Genomic DNA, 20286 nt, shown 5'->3' on the forward strand with positions numbered 1-20286 from the left:
AGCCAGACACCTTCATGGGAAAGTGTGACCCTGTATTCTTTATTCTTGCCTTGTGCTGGCCTACCTCTCCTCCCTGGCCAGATGTCACCTTGTGGAGAACCTGGCCAGAATCTCTGCCCACGGGCTGGCTGGGCCCGGACCTGTCTCAGGAGCACTTCCTGTGCAGTAATTGGTGGGCCTGCCCTTGCCCGTCCCTGCACCAACTTGCCCCCTGGATCCATGAGGCCCACAGTACAGGTTGCACCTGGTAGTCGTGTTTGTGAACTTGGGTGTGTCATGTGTCAGTTTGAGGAGACACCAAAGGTCAGGCCTGAGCCTTAGCCTTGCACAGTAATCTTGGACAGTCATCGACTCTTTCTGAGCCTCCATTGCTTATCTCAAAACTGGGCACAATGTCATCTGTGTAGCAGGGCTGCTGCTCAGAGTGAAGGAGGCATGATGGGGAGGGCCTTGGGAGCAAGCCCCTTCCTGTCCTATTTGGTGACTGGTAGCTGGAGTCTGGCTGGACCACCCTTGCTCTCTTCCCACCTCTGTAGCTCTGAGTCTGCACCAACACATTCTGAAAGTGGGGCTGTTAATGCTTGGCCAACTTTGCTCCTGTCTCCAGGTGAAGGGAAGTCAGGTGCCCAGCCTCTCCCCAGACGTGGGCCCCAACCACCATGAGCATTCCAGCCTACCGGCCCAGTTGCCCCCAGTGCCCTACAGGCAGGAGTAGGGGAATGAACCCCCATATTACAAATGGGGAGCAGGCCTTGGGAAGAGTAACCAGCCTTTCAGCCCCCACAGGATCACAGGGCCAGGCCAGTGACGAGGCCTCATTTGGGGGTGATCTTGGTGTGAGGGGTGCCCCAGAGTCAGTGGGAGCCATGTTGGGGATGAAACTCATGGTTCCCCTAGAACAGGAGCTGTAGGAGGCTGGCAAATGTGAAAAGCCCAGACTGTATAGGCAAACTGGAAAAACCAGCAGGCATTTGGGCTGGCTGTTCCCAGTCCGTTTCTGATGAACAAAGGAATGGTAGTGGACTCATGGGAAGGCACATGGTGAGGATGCCAGGCTCAGCTGCAGCCCAGGCCCTGGCTGCCAGGCCTACCAGGCTCTCCTGGGCTAGAGGAGGGATGGGGAGGCCCAAGTGAGCTGGGGACCCAGGGGACAAGTCTAATGTGGGAGGCAGGCTGGTCCATGGCTCCCTCTACTCCCCACCATGCTTGTGGCCTGGGCCTGGGTCTCTGATGGATCCAGGTTATAGGGCAAGGATTTGTAACCCAGGGGTGAGGAGGGCTCACCTTGCTAAAGGCAGTGCCCAGAGATGTTTTTTTGTTTTGGTTGTACTGGGGTTTGAACTCAGGACCTTGTGTTTCCTAGGTAGGTGCTCTGCCACTTGAGCCATGTCTCCAGTCCTTTTTGCTTTGTTATTCTTCAAACAGGGTCTTGTGCTTTTGCCTAGGACAGCCTTGGACCATGATCCTCTTACCTCTGCCTCCCAAGTAGTTGGGATTACAGGTGTATACCACCAAGCCTGGCCAGGGATGTTTTTGTCACAAATCAGGGCACTATAGGTAGTTAACTAGTGGGTAGAGGCAAGGACATTGTTACCTATCTTTCAGTGTCAGGGTGGCCCCACCACAGTGACCTAACCCATATCATCAGTCCTGCTACAACTGAGCAGCCTGGGAACCCTCAAACAAGGGCTTGGAGCTAGAGTGGCTCCAGGTGGAGCCCTTTCTGTCCCCATCCCCCAGCATATGAAGTTGGTTCACAAGGAACTTCCCATCCTGGTTTCATGACGGCCGGGGTGAATGTCCACACGCACATGCTTTATAGAGTGAGATAGGCCATTCAGAAGAGAGCTGAGGTGGCCCAGCAGTTCAGGTATATGGGCTCCCACTTCCTACACCAGGCTCCTTACCCTGCATTCCACACACTCGGCCCGACCCCTCCATTCCCAGCTCAGCCCTGGCCAGGATGTACCTTTGGGCCTCCCCACCCCTCCTCTAGACCAGGAGAGGCTGACAGTCTCCTGCAGAGGGTGGACAGCTGAAAACCTCAGCCACAGTCCTCGGATCTAGGCTGGGCCCCACTCACTGAGAGACCATGGCCAAATCACAACCCTCCACAAGCCCACCCAGTCATCTACCCAGTGTGGCCAACAGTTCTGGTTTCCCTGAAGGGGGTCCCTGCCAGCCCAGGTGTTTTCTGGACCCCATGTTAGTCTCTCACCAGACTGTACAGTCACAGTCCATGTGCCACCTAGAGTTCTTGGGTCTCCACTGAGAGTCAGGCACCTTCTAGGACCCTTGCACTCCACTGGGTCCTCAGGAAGCCTGTAGCCCAGGTGAGAAACTGAGGCATGGAGAGGCCTGGGCAGAGTCTGTTTGGCACCAGGACTGGAGCTGTTTTTGATCAGAGCCCAAGAATGGCCTACACGCACCTATTGAGAGGGTTCTGGCTTCACTCAGGTCATGGGGTCTTATGAGCACAGGTGGCCTGGAGGCCTTAGGGTCCTGCAGTTTGCCCCAGCTGTGGTGCTCCTCACCCTTCCCTGGCTTGCCCTTGACCTTTGGAGGTCTCAGAGGGTCCAGGGACTTGCCCAATGCTCACACTTGGGCCAGCCCAGTGTCCCTCCACCCATCTGCTCATCCTCGGCTGGGGCGTCCCCAGGACCTGAGACAATGCAGCTTTGTGGGATCCTCCACCTCTGCTCACACTAGCCCAGACACCTGAGACGTTACCTCATCTGGGCCAGGCCTATGGGGCGGGGCCACCCAGGAGCAGGCCAGGGACAGACTGTGAGGCAGAGGGTGGGGGGCCCAATGCATGCTCCCACTTCCATTGAGCCCCAGTGTTAGATGAGCCTTGGGGTTCAGGCCCAAGCCTCAGAGTGCAGACAGGGAAACTACCCCAGAGAAGGTCAGGGGCTTGCAGAGTCACACAGCAGGTGAGTGGACCAACCAAGATCTGCCTCTCATGTGGCGGCTGAGTCACTCTGCGGTGTAAGTGGTGACTTTCTGAGTCATTTGTCACGACAAGGTTGATGGGTGGGGACAGACGCTCGTGAGAGGTGTGGAGACAGATGGCCAAGGAGGGACACAGGGCCCCAGCACACAGCCTTGGGCTGGGGGACCGCAGGAGACTAGAGCCAGGCTGTGGTTGAGCACAGGCCTTAGGAGAAGGCCTCCAAGATCTTTGTTTTGACCTCTGGTCCCTGAGCGTGCTCTGTGTTGGGTACAAAGTCACAAGAACTAATTGCCTTGGACCGGGGCCAGCTTCCTGTTGAGCTGGCTATGTGCTGACAGCAGCCTTCAGGGCCCTGGGAACGAGGCTTATCTGCCTTCTGGGCCAGGCCCAACAGCAAGGTGATTGTTCGCCCCATGGCTGGGTGGGTGGGCATCTTGTGGGGACCCACGCAGGGGCTACCCCTTATAGCCTCTGAGGGTACTGCCCTAGGGCTGCCCCAGCCACAGGGAACCGGGATGCAGACGGGAGCACAGAGAGCGTTACTTCAGGGGATGGTGCTCTTGTTTTCAGGCCCACCTCCCTCACCCAATAGCCTCTCTTTCTCTACCTTCTAGCTCCCTGTTCATTTCACACATCGTGCCCCACTCCCCATGCCAGAGCTGTTCCTGACCAACAGCTGCATCTCACACTCTGCCCTGTGTGTTCCCATGGCTCCCACTCGTACCTGGCCAAGTCCAGGCCCCAAGCAGGTGTAGGGTCTTTCATCAGCATCTGGCTCAGCCCACTTGGCCAACTCCCTTGCCCCCCAACTGCTCCTCCCTGATGCTGTTTCTTAAACAGCCTGTTCCTCTCATGCCAGGCCTTTGTACCCCTCCGCCCGGAGGGCTTTGCCCTCTTCCCACTCTCACCTGCGTCATCCTTTCCTGGGAGCCTCCCCTAGCCACCCACCCCTAGAGTTACTCCTCCATGTCTGGACATTCCCAATTCTGTTTATGCCATGTCTTTCCTTCCTTGTCTCCATGGAGGGATCCTGGTCACTGTCACATCTGTCTGCCAGTGGTGGCCACAGTGGGGGTCAGTGAACAAGTGAACTTGTGGGCAGTTAATAGGCGGGAGCCAGTGAGTGGGTGAGAGGACAGATGGGTAAGTCACAGCTCAGTCTGACAAAGCATGTGTTACCTTAGAGGTCCGACCACCACAGAGTCCCTGAGGGTGTGAGGTTCCCAGAACAGGAACCGTGCAAGCCTACTTGTCAGGATGCTCTCAAACCCTTCCTGCCGTGGGAAGGTGACAGAGTCCCTGGGTTTTGTGTTAAAACTGAAGTTCCTGGCCTGATCACAGGCCTGTAGAATTAGGGATACCCAGGACCTGATGAGCTCCAGGTCCCCCCTCCACCTGAGGTTCCACTTTGAGAGCCTTAGCCATTCTTGGATGTCTGGGTACCCTCCTGGTTCTGCTGGGCCAGTCCTGGCTTGCTGAGGGGAGGAGGGTTTGCACTGGAGCCCTGTAGTGCCCAGGCCTTCGGACAGTTCCAGAGACTTGGCACTGGGGAGGGGGGCCCTCACAGGTCCAGGAAAAAGCCTGCAGTTGTGGACCCCTCCCTGTTCCTCAGGCCTAGGAGAGTCCCCCTCCTCTCTGGGACTAAGTTTGCATCCAGGGACTCCCAGGGCCTTCCTGGTTGTGTCCTGAGCCTATCATGGTGTTGGTGGTGTCCTGGTCCTGGCCTGGGGAAGTAGTAGAGATGCTGAGTCCTGCTCTCAGGGAGCACAGTTCACAAGGACAATGACACAGGGTGTTGAGCAGAAGAGAGGCCTGGGCAGTCACCTCATCCTGGAAGGCCAGGGATTGTCAGAGTGCAAGGCCCATATTCCTCAGGGAGGGCCCCTTCCTACCCCTCCACTTCTCTCCCTCCTCTCCCAGCTGTATATCCCCCACCTGTTCGCAGACTTCTCAAACATCACCCTTCCATTCAATGCCCTAGCAACTGCATTTCCCACACCGAGCTGGCCATGCAGATCTCTCCCTGCTCCATCATGTTCTGTGGACACTCTTGGGGCCAAAGTTCTCACCATCCTGGCCCAGACCCCCCCCATGAGCAGCATCACGTCCACCCCAGGTTTCCCTCACCCAGGCCCTTTCTCTAGTCCTTGCAGCCTCTTCCTTGTCTTCACTCTCCCAAGCCTTCCCTGGCCCCTGTGTCAGTTGCTGTGGTATCTAGTCCTGCCTCTTTGTCCCCCAACACAGAATCTCAGGGTGCGCAGCAGTGGGGGAACTGAGTTCTTCACCCGGTCAGCCACCAAGTTCAAGGGCGCCCTGGCTCAGAAGTTCATGTTTGTGGATGGAGACAGGGCTGTGTGCGGCTCCTACAGGTGAGTCTCCATGGGGACTTGGTGAAGAGGCATCTGTGGCTCCCAGCTGCTATCTGCCTTTAATCCCAATAAATGAAACTCTGGTTATTCCGGTTCATTGGTTCCAAAACTGCCTGCCCATCTGTCTCTGGAGGAAGGCAGGGGAGGGCTTTTGCTCCAGCAGACTGTTGTTCCAGCCTGTGGTGTCACTGGCCTGGAGGTGAGGTGGAGCCAGGCCAGGCTCCCAAAACCATTCTGAGTACCATCTTTGGGGACAGGGCCAGCTCTGCAGGCTGCATCCCTCAAGACACAGTAGGGCAGAGATGCCTACAGTCACTCTGGGAATTGATGGCAGCAAAGCCAGCAGCAATGGTACCCCATGCGGAGCAATGCCTGATACCCAAGGCTGTACTGGCCACCCTTGAGGGGCCCTAATGGGGCCAGGAGCAGTCTGAGGGAGCACGGAGCTGCAGGGAGGTAGGTGTGGGCTCCCAGATTCGGGTCCAACCCCACAGATATGTGCTACTCTCTGTGCCCTCCCATGCCACATCTTGATCCCAGGGTCCTGTGGCCATAGTCTAATGAACACCATCCAGGGGCACATGGTGGGCTCTACATGCCCACTGCAGCAGGGGCGGGAGACTTGCTAAAATGGGGGCCTTGGGCCCGAGGTGCTGCGTGCCTGACTGCATGGCCCCTGCTTTGTGTTGCAGCTTCACGTGGTCGGCAGCAAGGACTGACCGGAATGTGATCTCTGTGCTGTCCGGCCAAGTGGTAGAGATGTTTGACCGGCAGTTCCAGGAGCTGTACCTCATGTCACAGAGTGTCAGTCTCAAGGACATCCCCATGGAGAAGGAGCCAGAGCCAGAGCCCATCGTGCTGCCCTCTGTGGTCCCCTTGGCCCCCACAGGCACAGTGGCCAAGAAGCTTGTCAACCCCAAGTATGCACTGGTCAAGGCCAAGAGTGTCGACGAGATTGCCAAGACTTCCTCTGAGAAGCAGGACAGCAAGAGACCCCCAGGGCCGCGGGGCCCTGCGCTGCCTGAGCGGCCAGGGGACCTCCCTGACCTGCCACCACCTGTCCACCCAGGACTACAAAACCTGGAGAGGGCCAACATGTTTGAGTACCTGCCCACGTGGGTGGAGCCAGACCCGGAGCCTGGTAGTGACATCCTGGGCTACATCAACATCATCGACCCTAACATCTGGAACCCGCAGCCCAGTCAGATGAACCGTATCAAGATCCGCGACACCTCCCATGCCAGCACCCAGCACCAGCTGTGGAAGCAGAGCCAGGAGAACCGCCCCTCTGTAGAGCCCCACACTCCTCCAGGGCCCAGGGATCCCCAGGACAGGACCCCAGCTGAGAACGGCCTCCCCCAAGGGGACACTGAGTCTCAGCCCCCTGTACCCAAGCCCCGGACAGTCCTTGTGGCAGACCTACTTGCCCAGGATGGCGGTGGTGTCAGCTGGGCCCTGGATACCTCAGAAGAGGAGACACCCCCAAATGGGACAGACCTTGTGCTGCCCAGGATGGTAGGCCCAGGCCATACCTCACTCCAGCGGCAGCTGTCTGTAACACAGGATGACCCTGATGGTCTGGAAGCAGAGCTCCCCAATGGGCTGGATGGGGAGGAGGAGGAAGATGATGATGACTATGTGACTCTCAGTGACCAGGACAGCCTCTCAGGCAGCTCTGGCCGTGGCCCTGGCCCTCGGCGGCCCTCAGTGGCCTCATCCATGTCAGATGAATACTTCGAGGTGAGGGAGCGTGCAGTCCCTCTCCGGAGGCGCCACTCAGAACAGATGGCCAACGGGCCAGCCCAGTCACCCCGCCGACAGCTGAGTGCCCCCCACATAACCCGAGGGACCTTTGGTAGTCCTCTGGGTGGCCCTCCATGGGCCCAGGTTCAGGGGAGAGAAGAGGTGGCTACACCAAGGAGGACACAGGCCCAGCGCCCTGTGGACAGGGAGACGCAGGTGGGTCCACGTTCCTTGTCCCTGAATCATGGGAGTCTCCCCAGTCAGCCAGACAGCCCAGATCTGCTGTCCCCTGGGCCATTGTGTCCCTGGGCTTGAAGGCTCCTCTTGTTACAGACAGAGGAGCTGATGAATACAGAAGGGTGAGAACACCCAAAGCCATGTGACTGGCTGGCCATTACCATTGCTCAGGAGTCTTGGTCACAGAGTCTCCACGAGGCAACCTAAAGAAATGCCTGTTTCCATACCCATAGGTCCCAAGTGCCTCAGTTACAGAATACTGCCTGCAGGTGGGTGGTACAATCCATTTGCAGCAAAGGAGCGGCGGGGCACAGAGATGGTCCTGTGTGACCCTCAAGATCATACAGCTGTAAGTGGCCCTTGTCTGGGCCTTGTACCAAGCCACGTCTCTGTCTATGCCTTTGTGGCCCCAGGCACTAGTCCCCTTCCATGACCCATACTGGGCAACAGCTCACATCCCTCCGTTGCCTCCTCCTAGTGACCTTTGCAGGACAAGGCCTCAGCACCCCGGGCGCCCTGCCGCCTGGCTTAGCCCCAGAGCCTGTCCTACCTGGGAACAGCGCACGGCTGATCATGCCCGGCATGATCATCAAGCCCATGGGCAGCATCTTGAGGTAGCTGGCCAGGATGGAGCCCGCTTTGGCGTGGTTCAAGTTCCGGGCAGACAGTGAACGCTGGACGATGACCTAGGGGCCAGAGGAGAGAGGGAGTGAGTCCAGCCCCTGGAGAGGCCTGTGTCAGGATCTTTCTCTGATGGGCCTCGGAGTGGCATGAACAGCACGTGGTCTCAGGAGCCCCAGGCCCACCCTAGATAACACCTAACTGCAACCTGCCAGGAGAGCTCAGCTCAGTAGGCCAGATACACTTGCTCCAGGACTGTCTCCCCATCCCCAAATGTCCCCTGACATTTGTCTGCTGGAGAAGACCCTGGGTGGGGTGGCATCAGACAGCTCCCTGAAACCCTCACTGGAGTGGCTGGAGCATTCAGGCATGTACCAGGAGCAGATGTTGGCACCAACTGTGTGTCACAGGCAGAGGTGGGAGCGCTAAGACCTAGGGTTAGGGAAGCTTGCAGCTCAGTGGTGAGGGTCACTAGAAGCTGCCAGGACACCAACTTCTCTGAGGCCCTTCAGCAAATCCTAACAACCTCAGTTTCCAGATCTGCAAAGTGGAGGGAGGAGTGAGCCATAATTCAGATCAGTGACATCCAAGAACCCTCCCAGCTGTCATATTCTACTTTAAAAAAACCATGGGGGTTGGGGGCGGGGCTTACAAGAGATAGAGCACCTGCCTAGTAAGCACAAGGCCCTGAGTTCAAACTCCAGTACCACCAATAAATAAATATATAAACAAACCAACAAGGGGAAGCTAGGTTGTAGCCCAGTGGTAGAGCACCTGTCTGGTGGAGAACTGGTAATTTACAGACTCTAATACTCCACCCCATTTAAAGTGGTCTTTCCAACAGTTTGCAGAATGTTCACAGAGTTGTACATCCTAGAACTCTGAAATGCAGTTCCCCTGTGCTGTTCCACAGCTTAAGTCACTGCCTGCAACTCAGAAGTAGAAATGAGCTGTGATTTTTCGCTGCTTTTCTGAGCATGTGTAATGGGAGCTCCTCAGGCGCACCAACCCCTCGGGTGCACTGACCACTCAAGTGCAGCTCTCCCAAGGCATTCCTTGTAGAGGAAGAGCCTGCCTATGCTCCAGCATCTGGGATGTGGGACAGCTGATTTCTGTCATGTTTCTCTACCAGTTTGCTGTAACTCAAGACAAGTCTGCCTCACTGTGTGCCTCAGTTTTCCCATGTGGACAGTGAAGGTGTTAGAGAGTTTCTGTCTAGTCTCTGACCCTCTGTCCTGTGACTGTCATGGGAAAGAAGCGTCCCTTAAGCCCCGAGTGTCTGTCATCTTCTAGTGTTGATGGACATTTGTGCTCACGACAGCTGGCCCTGGAACATGTGTGTCACCTGAGGCTCAGAGTACCCCTGAGATGTGAAGCCCATCAGTTCCCTCCCCAGCTGAGCAAGGGTCCTCCCCTTGGTGTCAGCAGGCCACTGCCTCTCACCAGGATGGTAGCCTGTCCTCCTCCTTGCAGAGGCCAATGCTGCCACCCCAAGGTTGGCCATTTCACCTCCTAACTGCAAATGGATTACTGCCACTGACCCAAGGACTGCTACACAACCAAGTGAGGCCACTGATACAGAAGACCTAGCCTGTGCCTGACTCCACAGGCCTTCAGTAGATGTCAGCTCCCTTTCTCAGTGAGTTTGAGGCTTCCTTAGCATGTGGTCACCAGCCAGCCATAGCTGACCACAAAAGGTTGTGGTCATGGCTGTGGTTGAGGCTGCTGCTGACCAATAGAGGAAGATGCTTGGTTTCACAATTAGCAGGGGACAGAAAGCCCAGAGCCTCCCAAACTGGAGGTATTCCTGTCTGTATGCCTTCTGATTTCAGACAGAAACAGCCCTGGGAAGGGGCCTAGGCCACGGCTCTGCTTCTGGACCCTCTGCCTCACTTGCTATTTGTTTCTGATTCCAAAACTGCTACCTGCTCATTCTGGATGAGCCTGAAGATAGTGAAAAGTCAACAACAAGTGTTCATCATTCCAGCATGCACAATAGAGTGCCTGGGTGCCCTAAGAGTCCCTTGTGCAATGAGGCCCATTCAGCCTGACTCTGAAGCCAGGATGTGTGCTGACTCACTTGTCCTTTATGGGAAAGTCTCCTGAATGGTATTCCATTCAGAGATGCCTGGGCCATGCCAGGCCCACAACACGTGGGAGGAAACGGGAGGGACGTCCACACCCCCAGTACACCCTCCACTCCACTGTCACCTTTTACCTTCCTGGTCTGAGCCTCAGGCCTCCCAAGGGAGCTGGGCAGACCCTCCTGTGAGTCACCTGTTCCCTGGAAGGCCCAGGCAGGGGATCTCAGCCCATGTAGGGATCTCAGAGGTCTGGAGTCACTGGATGCCACCCTGACTGAGGGCAACATGTTACAGACGGTGAAACAGAACCAGCCTCCCAGCACCTCTGACACCTTTCAGCTGGGATCACTTCCCAATTTAGAAGCCAGAGAGGATCTTCAGGCACACACTGATGGAGCCCCTCCTGCTTGGGAGCCCCAGAAGTGTCTTGCCAACCTGAGTGTGCACTCAGGTCTGTCCCTGGGCCTCAGTTGTTTGGCTTGTGTGTGGGCTGGCCTGGCCTGCCTCACGGGGAGGCCTGTGCGCTCTGTCACATTTGTCACATTTGGCTAGCTGTGGCCTGTTTGCTTTAACCCATGATGGGCCCATTGGGCTGGGGCTGGAGGCACAGATGGTCATTGGACCTGTGCCCACCAAGGCTCTGCTTCTTTGCAAGGCCCATTTTCTGCCTCAGGCTCTTTGGGATGCCCTGGCTTTCAGAAGGGGACGTGGCTCATCTGGGGTCACCTGGAGAGTTAACGATGGGGGATGTGGCTGATAGCCATCTCTCTACCATCAGCAGACTCAACCCCTTTCAGGCTTTTTCCAGCCACCTCCACCCTATTACAGAGTGGGGATTGGGGCTGGGACAGCAAGGAAGAGTGGCAGGAACTTGCCTTATAACCACAAAGCGCAGGATTATTACATATTACAGATGAGGAAACTGAGGAAAAACATGGAAACCCACTGGTGAGTGGCAGAGCCAGGAGGTAAACCCAGGCCTCGCCGTGCCTGGTGAGAGTCTCTTGCAAAGGACAATTGACCCTCCCTGCCATGTGTGTCCTCTGGAGTTCCTCACTGTATCTTTTCTCTCCCAGGGCCAGCAGTTGCACCATCCTGGGGGCCCAACCTCAAGGACCCCAGGGGCACCCCGGTTCCGCCTTGCTGATGGCACCCAGAGCTCTCCCAGGAAAGTGAACCCAGCCACAGCAGGGCCACACCAATGGCAGCCCAAGGGTGGCCCGACACCCCGCATGCTGCCAGATCCCAGGAACACAAGGCCGGCCCGAAATACTGGCATCCTGGCTGATGGCAGAACCACCGAGGAGCATCCCAGTCCCTTCGGAATCCCATACTCCAAATTGTCCCAGTCGAAGCACCTAAAGGCCAAGTCGGGTAGCAGCCAGTGGGCCCCGTCTGACTCTAAGCGGAGGGCCCAGGCCCCCCGGGACCACAAGGACCCCTAGCAGCCCGGCCCGGGCTGTACCCACCAAGCCCACCCTGGAGGGCAGGACAGTGGGGTGGGCAGGTGATGCTGGTGCTCACCTGGTCAGTACACCAGTACCAGGTAGCTATGATGGTCAGGCCGAAAGTCATCCCGGTCCACGGAAGGTCCCCCGTGTAGGGATCTCGGAACATGTGCATGGCGTCTGCACGCGGCAGGTGACAGGTGGTGTTGGCGATTGTCCTGGAGGGGATGGCCTGGGCGTACACTGCCTCCAGCTGCCCATAACCTCCGATCTGGCCAAAAGCTAGATGGGACAGGGATAGTTTGGTTGGGTGGCCCCAACTCCCCACTCCTGCTGGTCTCATCTCACAACTTCTGATGCATCAAACTGGAGTTTTTCCCGCCTCGCCTTTCCTGGTATTTGGGAAGGTGGGGTGAGGTAGAGGTTTTTGAAAAAGATGAATTTGAATAACTATTTTATTGTATTTAAAATAATTCTATTAAATGAGCATTTTGCACGTGGGCACCACAGTGTCCTCTTGGCCCAAAGGGAATCACTGCTGATCTCTAGAGGCCTATTAGCCTCAAGCAGGGGGTTCTGCCTAGCTCTGGACTGTCCACCTAAGGAAGCAAAAGTATTTTGCTTGGCGTTCCAGAACCCTCCGGAGGCATTTTAAGTGTTAAAGTCCTGACCTGGGCCCACCCTGCTGGGTCACTGGGAAGAGAGGTAGAGGTGCCTCCAAGGCCACATAGCCCTCTGGGCAGGTGGGCCTCTAGCCAGGGGTCTTTCAAGTCGAGCGCGTCTGTACCCTCACTGTCCTGTCTACCTCAGGGTCACGGCTGTGTGTGGCCAAGCCTTGGCCTGTCTGTGACTTTGCCATATTTTTGTCACTCCCTTCTGATCCAGACTTGGCCTGGCTATCTGGGTCCCTCACCTCCAGTGGGTTCTGGAGACTTAACCCCAGAAGCAAGTGTAGGAGAGCCCCTGTCTATGCCCCGGGCCCTGGTCCCCAGCAGGACCCGGGAAAAGGAAGCCTGTTGTTTGCACTATGGCGCCCAGGCTAGACTCTGGGCTCAACCCAGGAATCTCTGTGAGGCTCAGAGTAAATGAACAAATGCTACACAGGGTCAGAGATTGCTCAACCAAAGGTCAGACCCTGAGTCTAGGCAGGTTGCCTAGCAGCCTTACCTTTCAAAACCCTGTTCACCTGTGGGATCCTCCCAGCCCTGCATGCATGCTTCTTGGGATGAGGAGCTCTCTCTCTTTCTTCCTCTCCCTCCCTCCCTCCCAGGGCAGCTCTGTAAGCTTTCTTCTCTGTTCCCAGACTGGTGTGGTCAACCTCCCAAACTCTTCCACCCTGGCCTTTGTCTGGCAGGAGGCAGCATCACCTCCTGGGAGTGTGTACATGATTTTAAACAATTGGAGGAGACACCCGGGTGGTTCTGTGGTCACCTAATTGTGTGCCTCCACACCCACCAGCAGCCACACCTCACTCCAGCCCTGAGCCAGGGTGGTGTGGCGGCCCTGTGTTCCTGAGTCAGTGCCCCGCTGTGCCATAGTGACAGCTGGGCAGCGTGGCAGGAGGAAGGCAGCATCCATTAGCCAGGAAGGCCAGCCAAGTGGCTTTACCTCAGGAGCCCTGTGGGATGCTGAGACAGCCCTCCCCCACCGCAGGTCACAGCCCCCAGCCCTCACCTTTGACTGCTAGGGTGATGGCACCCACCACCATGATGATCGTCTGTAGGGCATCTGTGTAGATCACAGTGGCCAGGCCACCTGTAGGGGAACGAGGTTGCTGGAGGATGCGCCTGGTCTTCAGGGGAGGAGGGACACCAGCAATCTCCAGAGCTCCCAGTGGGGCAGCTGTCCCCTTGCAGGCCCCCTGCCCTTTCATAGGTGGTTGAGTTGTGAGCTGAAACAGCTGGACCTGCAGAGCCAGTTCCCTGATTCTCGTCTCTCTGGCTCAGTACAGACCACTCCACTCTTTCACATGTTGCCTAGGTCCCGGCCAGTGAGTCAGCTACCAGGTGGGGTCGTGGGCTGCTCTGTGGGTTGGCAAACAGGTCCCCCTTGCAGCCCTGACCCACTCTGCCATGGGCAGCATACCTGCAATGGTGTACAGGGCAGTGATGACGAGTGTGAGGACAGTGGAGAGGTAGAAGTTCCAGCCCAGGCAGATGTGCACAAAGAGTGCCCCTGCATACAGGTCAATCTGGGGAAGGGAAAAGGCAGGCAGGGGTTGGAGGTTACCATAAGACACAGAGCTCAGAACCTGGGTGCTGCTACTGACTGGCTGTGTGACCCGGGCAAGGCCTGGCACCCGTGGATGAAGAGGGGAGACTCCCTCTGCTCTCCCTCCTGGGGCTGTGTTGAGGGTGGGAGGAAGAACTGGCTGTGAACATCTGGGTGCTGTGTTCAGACGTACAGAGGACATTACTGCCATTAATAAAGTCCAAAATAGCCAGTGCCCACCAGACAGCAGTGTGGTTATTGAATTTGGCCTGTACTCATGGAAAATAAAAGGTAGATCCCTGTCACTTTACTTTCTAGGAGACTTTGACTAGGAAAGTCAGAGAGGAATTCAGGGGAGGACCAGGAGGACTTGTGGGTGCTGCTGGCGTGCTGGGATGGGTGTGAGAATGGAAGGACAGTTTTGCTTGCTGTCCCAGTGGGGACAGGATACTCAGAGACACAGGTCACCAGCTGAGGCTAGTTCCAGGGCTGATCTGGACACTGCCTTTGCCATCCCAAACCCTGGGGCTACGTATGGGGCAGGTGTTGCAGCCTGGGGTGTGGCAAACTGGGGTGGGGTGGGGCAGGAGTGGGCTTGCAGTCCATAATCCCGCCCTCCACTCTGCAGTGGGGCCCAGAGAGAGAGAAAAGCCCTGAGCTGAAGAACCTGGGACCAGAATCTGGGCTTTCCCTTCCCCATCCCTATGTCTCAATCTGCCACTTTGACTAGCCTTAGGGACTGAGAGGTTCCCGAGAAGATGGAAGAAAGGCTGTGGGTCGTTGAGTCCACAGATGTGTGGAACAAGCTTGCACAAGGCCAGCCTTACTGGTACCCAGGAGATATGGAGCCCAAGCCCTTTGAGGTCTGGCCTCCAGGGTCTGGCCCAATTTGGAGCAGCCAGCATTCCTCTGAGCCAGGCTCCAGGGACCAGAGACCCAGCGACACAGCCCAGGTGGGAACAGGATCTGACTCCAAAGTCTGTTCCCAACCCCTCTCCTGGTGTCTCTGTTCTGGAGAGGAGACCGGGTAGCCAGCTTGGCTGCTTTCAGGCCATTGACCCCCTGACTTCAGCAGTGTGTCTGCATGTGTGTGCATGCGTGTGTCTGTGTGCATGTATGCATGTTTTGTGCGGGTGGGGGGTGGGGGGAGGTTCAGGAAGAGATGGGCTCTAGGCGTAGCAGAGGCAGAGATACTGAGCATAAGAGCAGGAAGGAATCTTTGAGTCCCCAACCTGCTGGACTGGAGAAGAAATTGAGGCCCAAGGAGGGAAGAGATTTCCCAAAGTCACTCCTGCGTGATCAGCGATTGCAGTTGCCAGGCGAGGCAGGAGACGTCTAGAGGGCCCACTGCTCCAGGCTCCCTTTCCTGTCCTCAGCCCTACTCAAGACTCCTTGCTGTACCCCAGCTGCCCCCAGGATGGAGCCCTGGTCTATGCACCTGACCACTGGCTTTCCTTATCATGCCCAGCACTTTGCGGCCTCCAGGCCTCAGTTTACCTCCCCTCTGCCTGGGACTGTCCCAGTCTCTGCCCATTATCTTCCAAACTCACCATCCCAGCCCCTTTCCTCTACTCATGGAGGCTTACTCCTCTGTCCCTCTCTCCTGTGGGAGCCAACTGTGGAAGGTGACAGGAGGCTACCAGACAAGCATGGTGTGGGGGTTGGATCTTGACTGTCTTCTCTATGAGACCCTGCCCAGTGTCCAGTAAAGAGAGCCTGCAAGGGCACAATGCTAGCAACCTCAGAGGAGCTCCCAATGAGGAGGTGCAGACATCACCTGCCCCGTCTCATCCTTCTGCAGCCTGAGCTCTTTCTTGGGACCCAAGCAAGTTTGGGCCTGGTAAAAGCTAAAAACTGCAGGGAACTGGAAATGTGCCCCTGGTCTGCATGTCCCAGCCACGCGGCATTGAGCAGGTCACTTCACCTCCTGGGTCATGATTGCCCTTATCTGTAAAATGGGGGAGCAGGTGTGGAGCACACATATTCCTTTCTGCCAACCGGGCAAGAGCACCCGGCCAGCCATCCTGTAGCCCTCTCCACCTGCCCCCTGCTACCTGGCAATGGAGACCTGGGTTTCCTCTCCTGTCTCTTTCCCTCCTTTGGTGGCTCCAGAGGGTAGCTGAAAGTCACAGATGGAAGGACCAAGAGAGGCTAAGAGAGTGGAGGGACTTGCTGATGATGGGAAAAGCCTGGGGACACAGTCAAAAGGACAGCAACAGGCACCTGCAGCCCTAAGGAAGGGTCACTCAGGATTGAAGTAAGCCAGGGCCTCACTCCAGGCTGCTGCCCAGCAGGTTGGGTCTGCTGCCCTACTCCAGATTTGGAAACCAGCCTGGGCTCCTGCTGCTGCTGGCAGGTCTCCCCTGCTCCTCCTCAGTGTGTCTCCCACACTGTGCCAAGCTTTATACCATATGCTGCTTCCCCTGCTGTGCCCTGAAACCCTTTTGGCCCTCCAAGGCCCCAGTTCTCCATAGGAAGCCCTTGCCAACTGCCAAGAACTTTGCTAAATGACATGCTCTCATGCCTGGCTCTGTTCTGAGCGTCATGTTCCGTGTCCCACCCAGTCCTCCTGCTGCCTGACCTTGGCCCCCGCCCATGAGTTCCTGGGGAGGCACCTCCTGACCAGGTCCCCAAAGAAGCAGGCAGCCCCACTCCTTGCATCGCCTCACTGCCACTGGGCAGGTGCCAGGCAGGAACGTGGGATGCGGGGAGAAGTGAGGGATGCGTGGGACTGCACAGGTAAAGCCTGGAGCTGATCTGCGTGGGGGCTTACACAGCTTGAAAGCCTGACACACATGATGGAGCCTCACACCATTCCCCTTGGGTCCCCTAAGAGTACATCCAGGGAAGCTGAAGAAGGCAGGGGACTGCCTCAGTGCTCCTGCCTCCTCCTCTGACCCTCTGGCCCCCTCCTCCTTCTCTTCCTTCCTCAGTGGAGAAGCAGAGGAGCTGGGGAGGTCCCTGTGCTGACATTTTACCCAAGCTACTGTACTATCCCTCCCCTTTCCAAGTCAACCCCTGTGTCTCCTGCCCAGAACCTTGTCCATTTCTGGTTTTTTGGGGGTTTTTTTGTTTTGTTTTTTGGAAGTTCTATTACTTGAACTCAAGGCTAGCACTTGCTAGGCAGGCTGTCTACCACTTGAACCAAACTTCCTGCCCCCTTGTCCATTTCTGTATAGGCCGTCATGTCCCTTGGGGGCTTCACACTCCCTGCGTTCCACCCACCAGTCACTGTTGAGGATTCTCTCCCCAAACGCTCATCCCCATGATCTACCTCCTGCCCTTTGCAGTCCCTCTTGGGCCCTGCCTATGTGAAGGAATGGCAGTATAGGCAACAGGAATAAAGTGCACAAGCCTGGGTGTTTCATGACTGCCCCCGCTCCCCGCTCCCACACCCCATGTGCCAGTGCCACCAGCTTCCCCTTCTCTTTCCTGCCTTGGACACGGCAGCAAGGGCGGCATGGCCACCCCGGACCACACTCTTCCTTTGTCACATGTACTCAGATGGGACGTTGGCAGTGTTGATTGTATTGATCTGTTTATAGATAGTGTCTGTCTGGAAAGTGCTCGTAGGGTTGGGCTGCTCAACCAGAGCAAGGCATACAATAGGTACACAATAACTAGGCACGTTTTTCTAACTCAGGGAGTGGCACCCCAAAACCTGGAGGCCAAAGCCAGTCCTATCCCATGGTACTATTGTCCACAGCTGGCAGAGGTGAGTCAGGACAGAGACCATGTGGTCCCCAAAGCTGAAAATGTTTACTGTCTGCTCTGTTGCAGAAAAAATCAGCCAACCTCTGGCATATGTCATTTCACTCAGTCCCATGAGGGGTGCCATAGCACTGGGACATATCAGTGACAAAGAGAAAACGGGAGACAGACAATAGATGTTGTAAGTCAATTTTTCAGCAGCCTGGAAGATGCTAAGGATATAAAAAGGAGAGAAGGTCAGGGGACTGGACCTGTTGGGCAGGAGTAAAGGAGGAGAGATTTGAAAGACTGGAGAGAGGTGAGGAGCCATGAGCACAAGCAGGGAAAGAGAGTTCCAGGTAGAGGTCATAGTAAGTGCAAAGGCCCTGAGGCAGGACCATGCCTGGAGTGTTTATGGAAGTGCAAGGAGGCCAATGTGGCTGGAACAGTGTGCAATGGAGCAAAGAGGGAGAGGGAGTTCAGTGAGGTAGCAGGGACCACATAACAAATTACCTCGTGGGCCACAATTGGCCTTTACTCCAAGGGGCGTGGGGTGTCATGCCCAGTTTCCCTATTTTCCAGAAGTTAAATTCCTGTTCCAGCCCCACCCCGGGCACCGGTGACTCACACCTGTAATCCTAGCTACTCAGGAAGCAGAGATCAGGAGGCTGTAGGTTTGAAGCCAGCTGGGCAAACAGTTCAAGAGACCCTGTCTCAAAAATACCCAAAATACCCAACACACAACAAAAGGCCTGATGGAATGGCTCAAGTGGTAGAGCGCCTGTCTAGCAAGCGCGAAGCCTTGAGTTCAAACCCCAGTACTATCAAAAAAAAAAAAAACCCAAAAAAACCAAAAACCTAAAAATCCTGTCTCAGAGCCTGACGGTGACCAAGCTTGAGTGGTAATTCTCCACACCCTGCCATGGTGGGTCCTGTACAGGCCAGTGTCCTGTGACCCTGTGATCTCTGCTGGATGGACTGCTCAGAGCCAGGTTCGGGCTGGGCCGACATGTGGGCATGTTCCTGGGGCTTGGCCCAGAGAAGTCAAGGACTCTGGGGGCTGGTGGGAAGCCTGCACTTCAAACAGCTCCACTCCAAAGGGAGAGCCAGGGCGGCCCCAAGCCCTTCCCAAACCAAGCTCAGCAATTAGCGTCCTCCGCTTCCCCAGGCCACCCTGGTGCTGGTTCTGAGGCCCAGCCTTGGTGGGACTGGCTGCTCCCCATTTTACAGCTGGTGCTCTGAGTCACCCCATCCCAAGGCGGAGTCTGAAGGACCTCGTTCTAGCTATTTTGGGTCTCAGAGGGGTGGTGGATGGGCTCCAGGCCTGGGTCATTGGAACCTTGGCCAAGGGAAATGGCCAGCTGTGGTCTGGGTCTCATCTGTAAACTGGGGGACAGAATGAGCTGGTCTTTCAGGACTGTCCCATTTCACCAAGTGTGTCCCTCTGCTGCTCTGGAAGTCTTGCCCCAGCCACCCAGTATGCTCCCAGTGTGAGCTCTGTCATGTGGAGGCCAGCAGGGCAAACGGGGTACAGGAACCCCAGGCCAGGGCTCAGCTCATATGCCTCCCTCCTGCCCCCTCCCCCAGCCCAATTTCTGGGGCATTGAGATGCAAGCCTGACCCTGTCACTCCTTGTCACACCCGCTGGATGCCTGGGGCTCTTCTACCTGCCGACTGGCAGGTAGCTCTAGGGTAAAGGCTGAATGCAGGCCACCCCAGAGCCAAATTTGGCACCTGGCTCTGCTTTTGTGAATGTGGCAGCATGGGCTCTGGCTTGCCCCAGTCCCCTTCTCCCCAGTACCTCACTCCCAGCTTCTCCTCTCCTCACACAGGGTCCTATCTGGTCCCTGGAAGCATCCTGCTTAGGATCATCAGAGTCCAGCCCAGGTGACATCATACACTGCGCATCTCTTTCCTTGGCATTTGCCCTCCCACTTATTGCCCCTTCTCCATTGAACTCCCCCCACACACCACCCCCAGCTCTGTCACTTCCCCTGCTGAGGTTCCTACTTGCTTGTCCTGTTATCCACACTGCAGTGTGAGCCCCAGGCAGGTCTGGGGTCCAGGTCTTATTTATTTCTGCAGCCCTGGTTCCGGAGAGGTAGCAGGAAGTGAGGAAAAGTGTGAGGGGGAATCCAGGAGCAGCCCAAGGCCAGGTCCCTCCAGTCTGGCAAGGGACCCCCAGAGGAAGAAACTCATCAGGTTCTCTGAGCACATCCAATGAAGCAGTGAATGCAATTCTTTCCACTAGGGATCCTAGGAAATCCTAGGAAATGCTACAAGATGGCCCTCGGCACACCAAGCAGAGGGAGTGAGAGGGCAAGTCAATGCCAAGACAGGCCCCGGGCAGGGTCTGGGGCATTCAGGGCCCAATTCTTAGGTGGCTCAACAGCCCCTGGCTAAACAGAGAGGCCTCAGCCTCTGTGGCCTCCTTTCCCTCCACTAAATCCATGACACGCCCAGCGAATAAAGAGGGATAGGAAAAACTTTGCTGGGAGGAGAAAACCATAACTCAGGGAGCACAGATGAGATGCCGGCCCTTGTCCATCCCCAACCAGTCCCTGAGATCAGGCTTCATCCTCCTACTTTACAGGTCAGGAAGCCGAGGACGGACAGGGAGGCCCAGTGTCACTCTGCCTCAGCAAGGATCATGAGCACCAGGACTGAGGACACCCCCAGGGAACTAGAATGAGAGATGGAAGGTGTGGTATTGCCACAGTCACAGAGGGAGAGGCTTAAGACCAGATCCTTCTCTTTCCTTATGTATAAAATCAGGGGCTTGCCCAAGACAGGCCTGAGCTCCTCCTGACTCTGCCATTCAAGGTGGATGTCCTGCTATTGATGTTCCCAGGGCCAGGTCCCCATGGGAAAGATGAAGCCCCGGAGCTGCCAGCCCCAGACAGGGTGGAGGTCCGGCTTCTAGCAGA

General features: G+C 56.4%; 2 protein-coding genes across 8 annotated transcripts in view; one reads left to right on the plus strand and one right to left on the minus strand.

Annotated features, from left to right (window-relative positions):
- Positions 1-13904, plus strand: part of Fam83g (family with sequence similarity 83 member G) — a 30318-nt gene extending 16414 nt beyond the window's left edge. The window contains exons 4-6 of the mRNA XM_020187706.2: positions 5201-5325; positions 6018-7284; positions 11087-13904. Coding sequence (XP_020043295.1) covers positions 5201-5325; positions 6018-7284; positions 11087-11455 — 1761 coding nt within the window. The 3' untranslated portion in view covers positions 11456-13904. The remainder of the gene's footprint in view (positions 1-5200; positions 5326-6017; positions 7285-11086) is intronic.
- The window catches only part of Slc5a10 (solute carrier family 5 member 10), a 59338-nt gene that overhangs the window by 29238 nt on the left and 9814 nt on the right, over positions 1-20286 (minus strand). For 5 of the 7 annotated variants that reach the window (XM_074046712.1, XM_074046706.1, XM_074046708.1 and 2 more), the window contains 4 exons: positions 13544-13649; positions 13133-13213; positions 11535-11740; positions 7856-7991 (listed from right to left, as the gene is read on the minus strand). In XM_074046712.1, coding sequence (XP_073902813.1) covers positions 7856-7991; positions 11535-11740; positions 13133-13213; positions 13544-13649 — 529 coding nt within the window. The remainder of the gene's footprint in view (positions 1-7855; positions 7992-11534; positions 11741-13132; positions 13214-13543; positions 13650-20286) is intronic. The other 2 variants (XM_074046710.1, XM_074046711.1) reach the window with 1 other exon arrangement.

The sequence above is a fragment of the Castor canadensis genome, chromosome 11, assembly GCF_047511655.1.
Source record: "Castor canadensis chromosome 11, mCasCan1.hap1v2, whole genome shotgun sequence".
Classification (NCBI taxonomy): domain Eukaryota; kingdom Metazoa; phylum Chordata; class Mammalia; order Rodentia; family Castoridae; genus Castor; species Castor canadensis.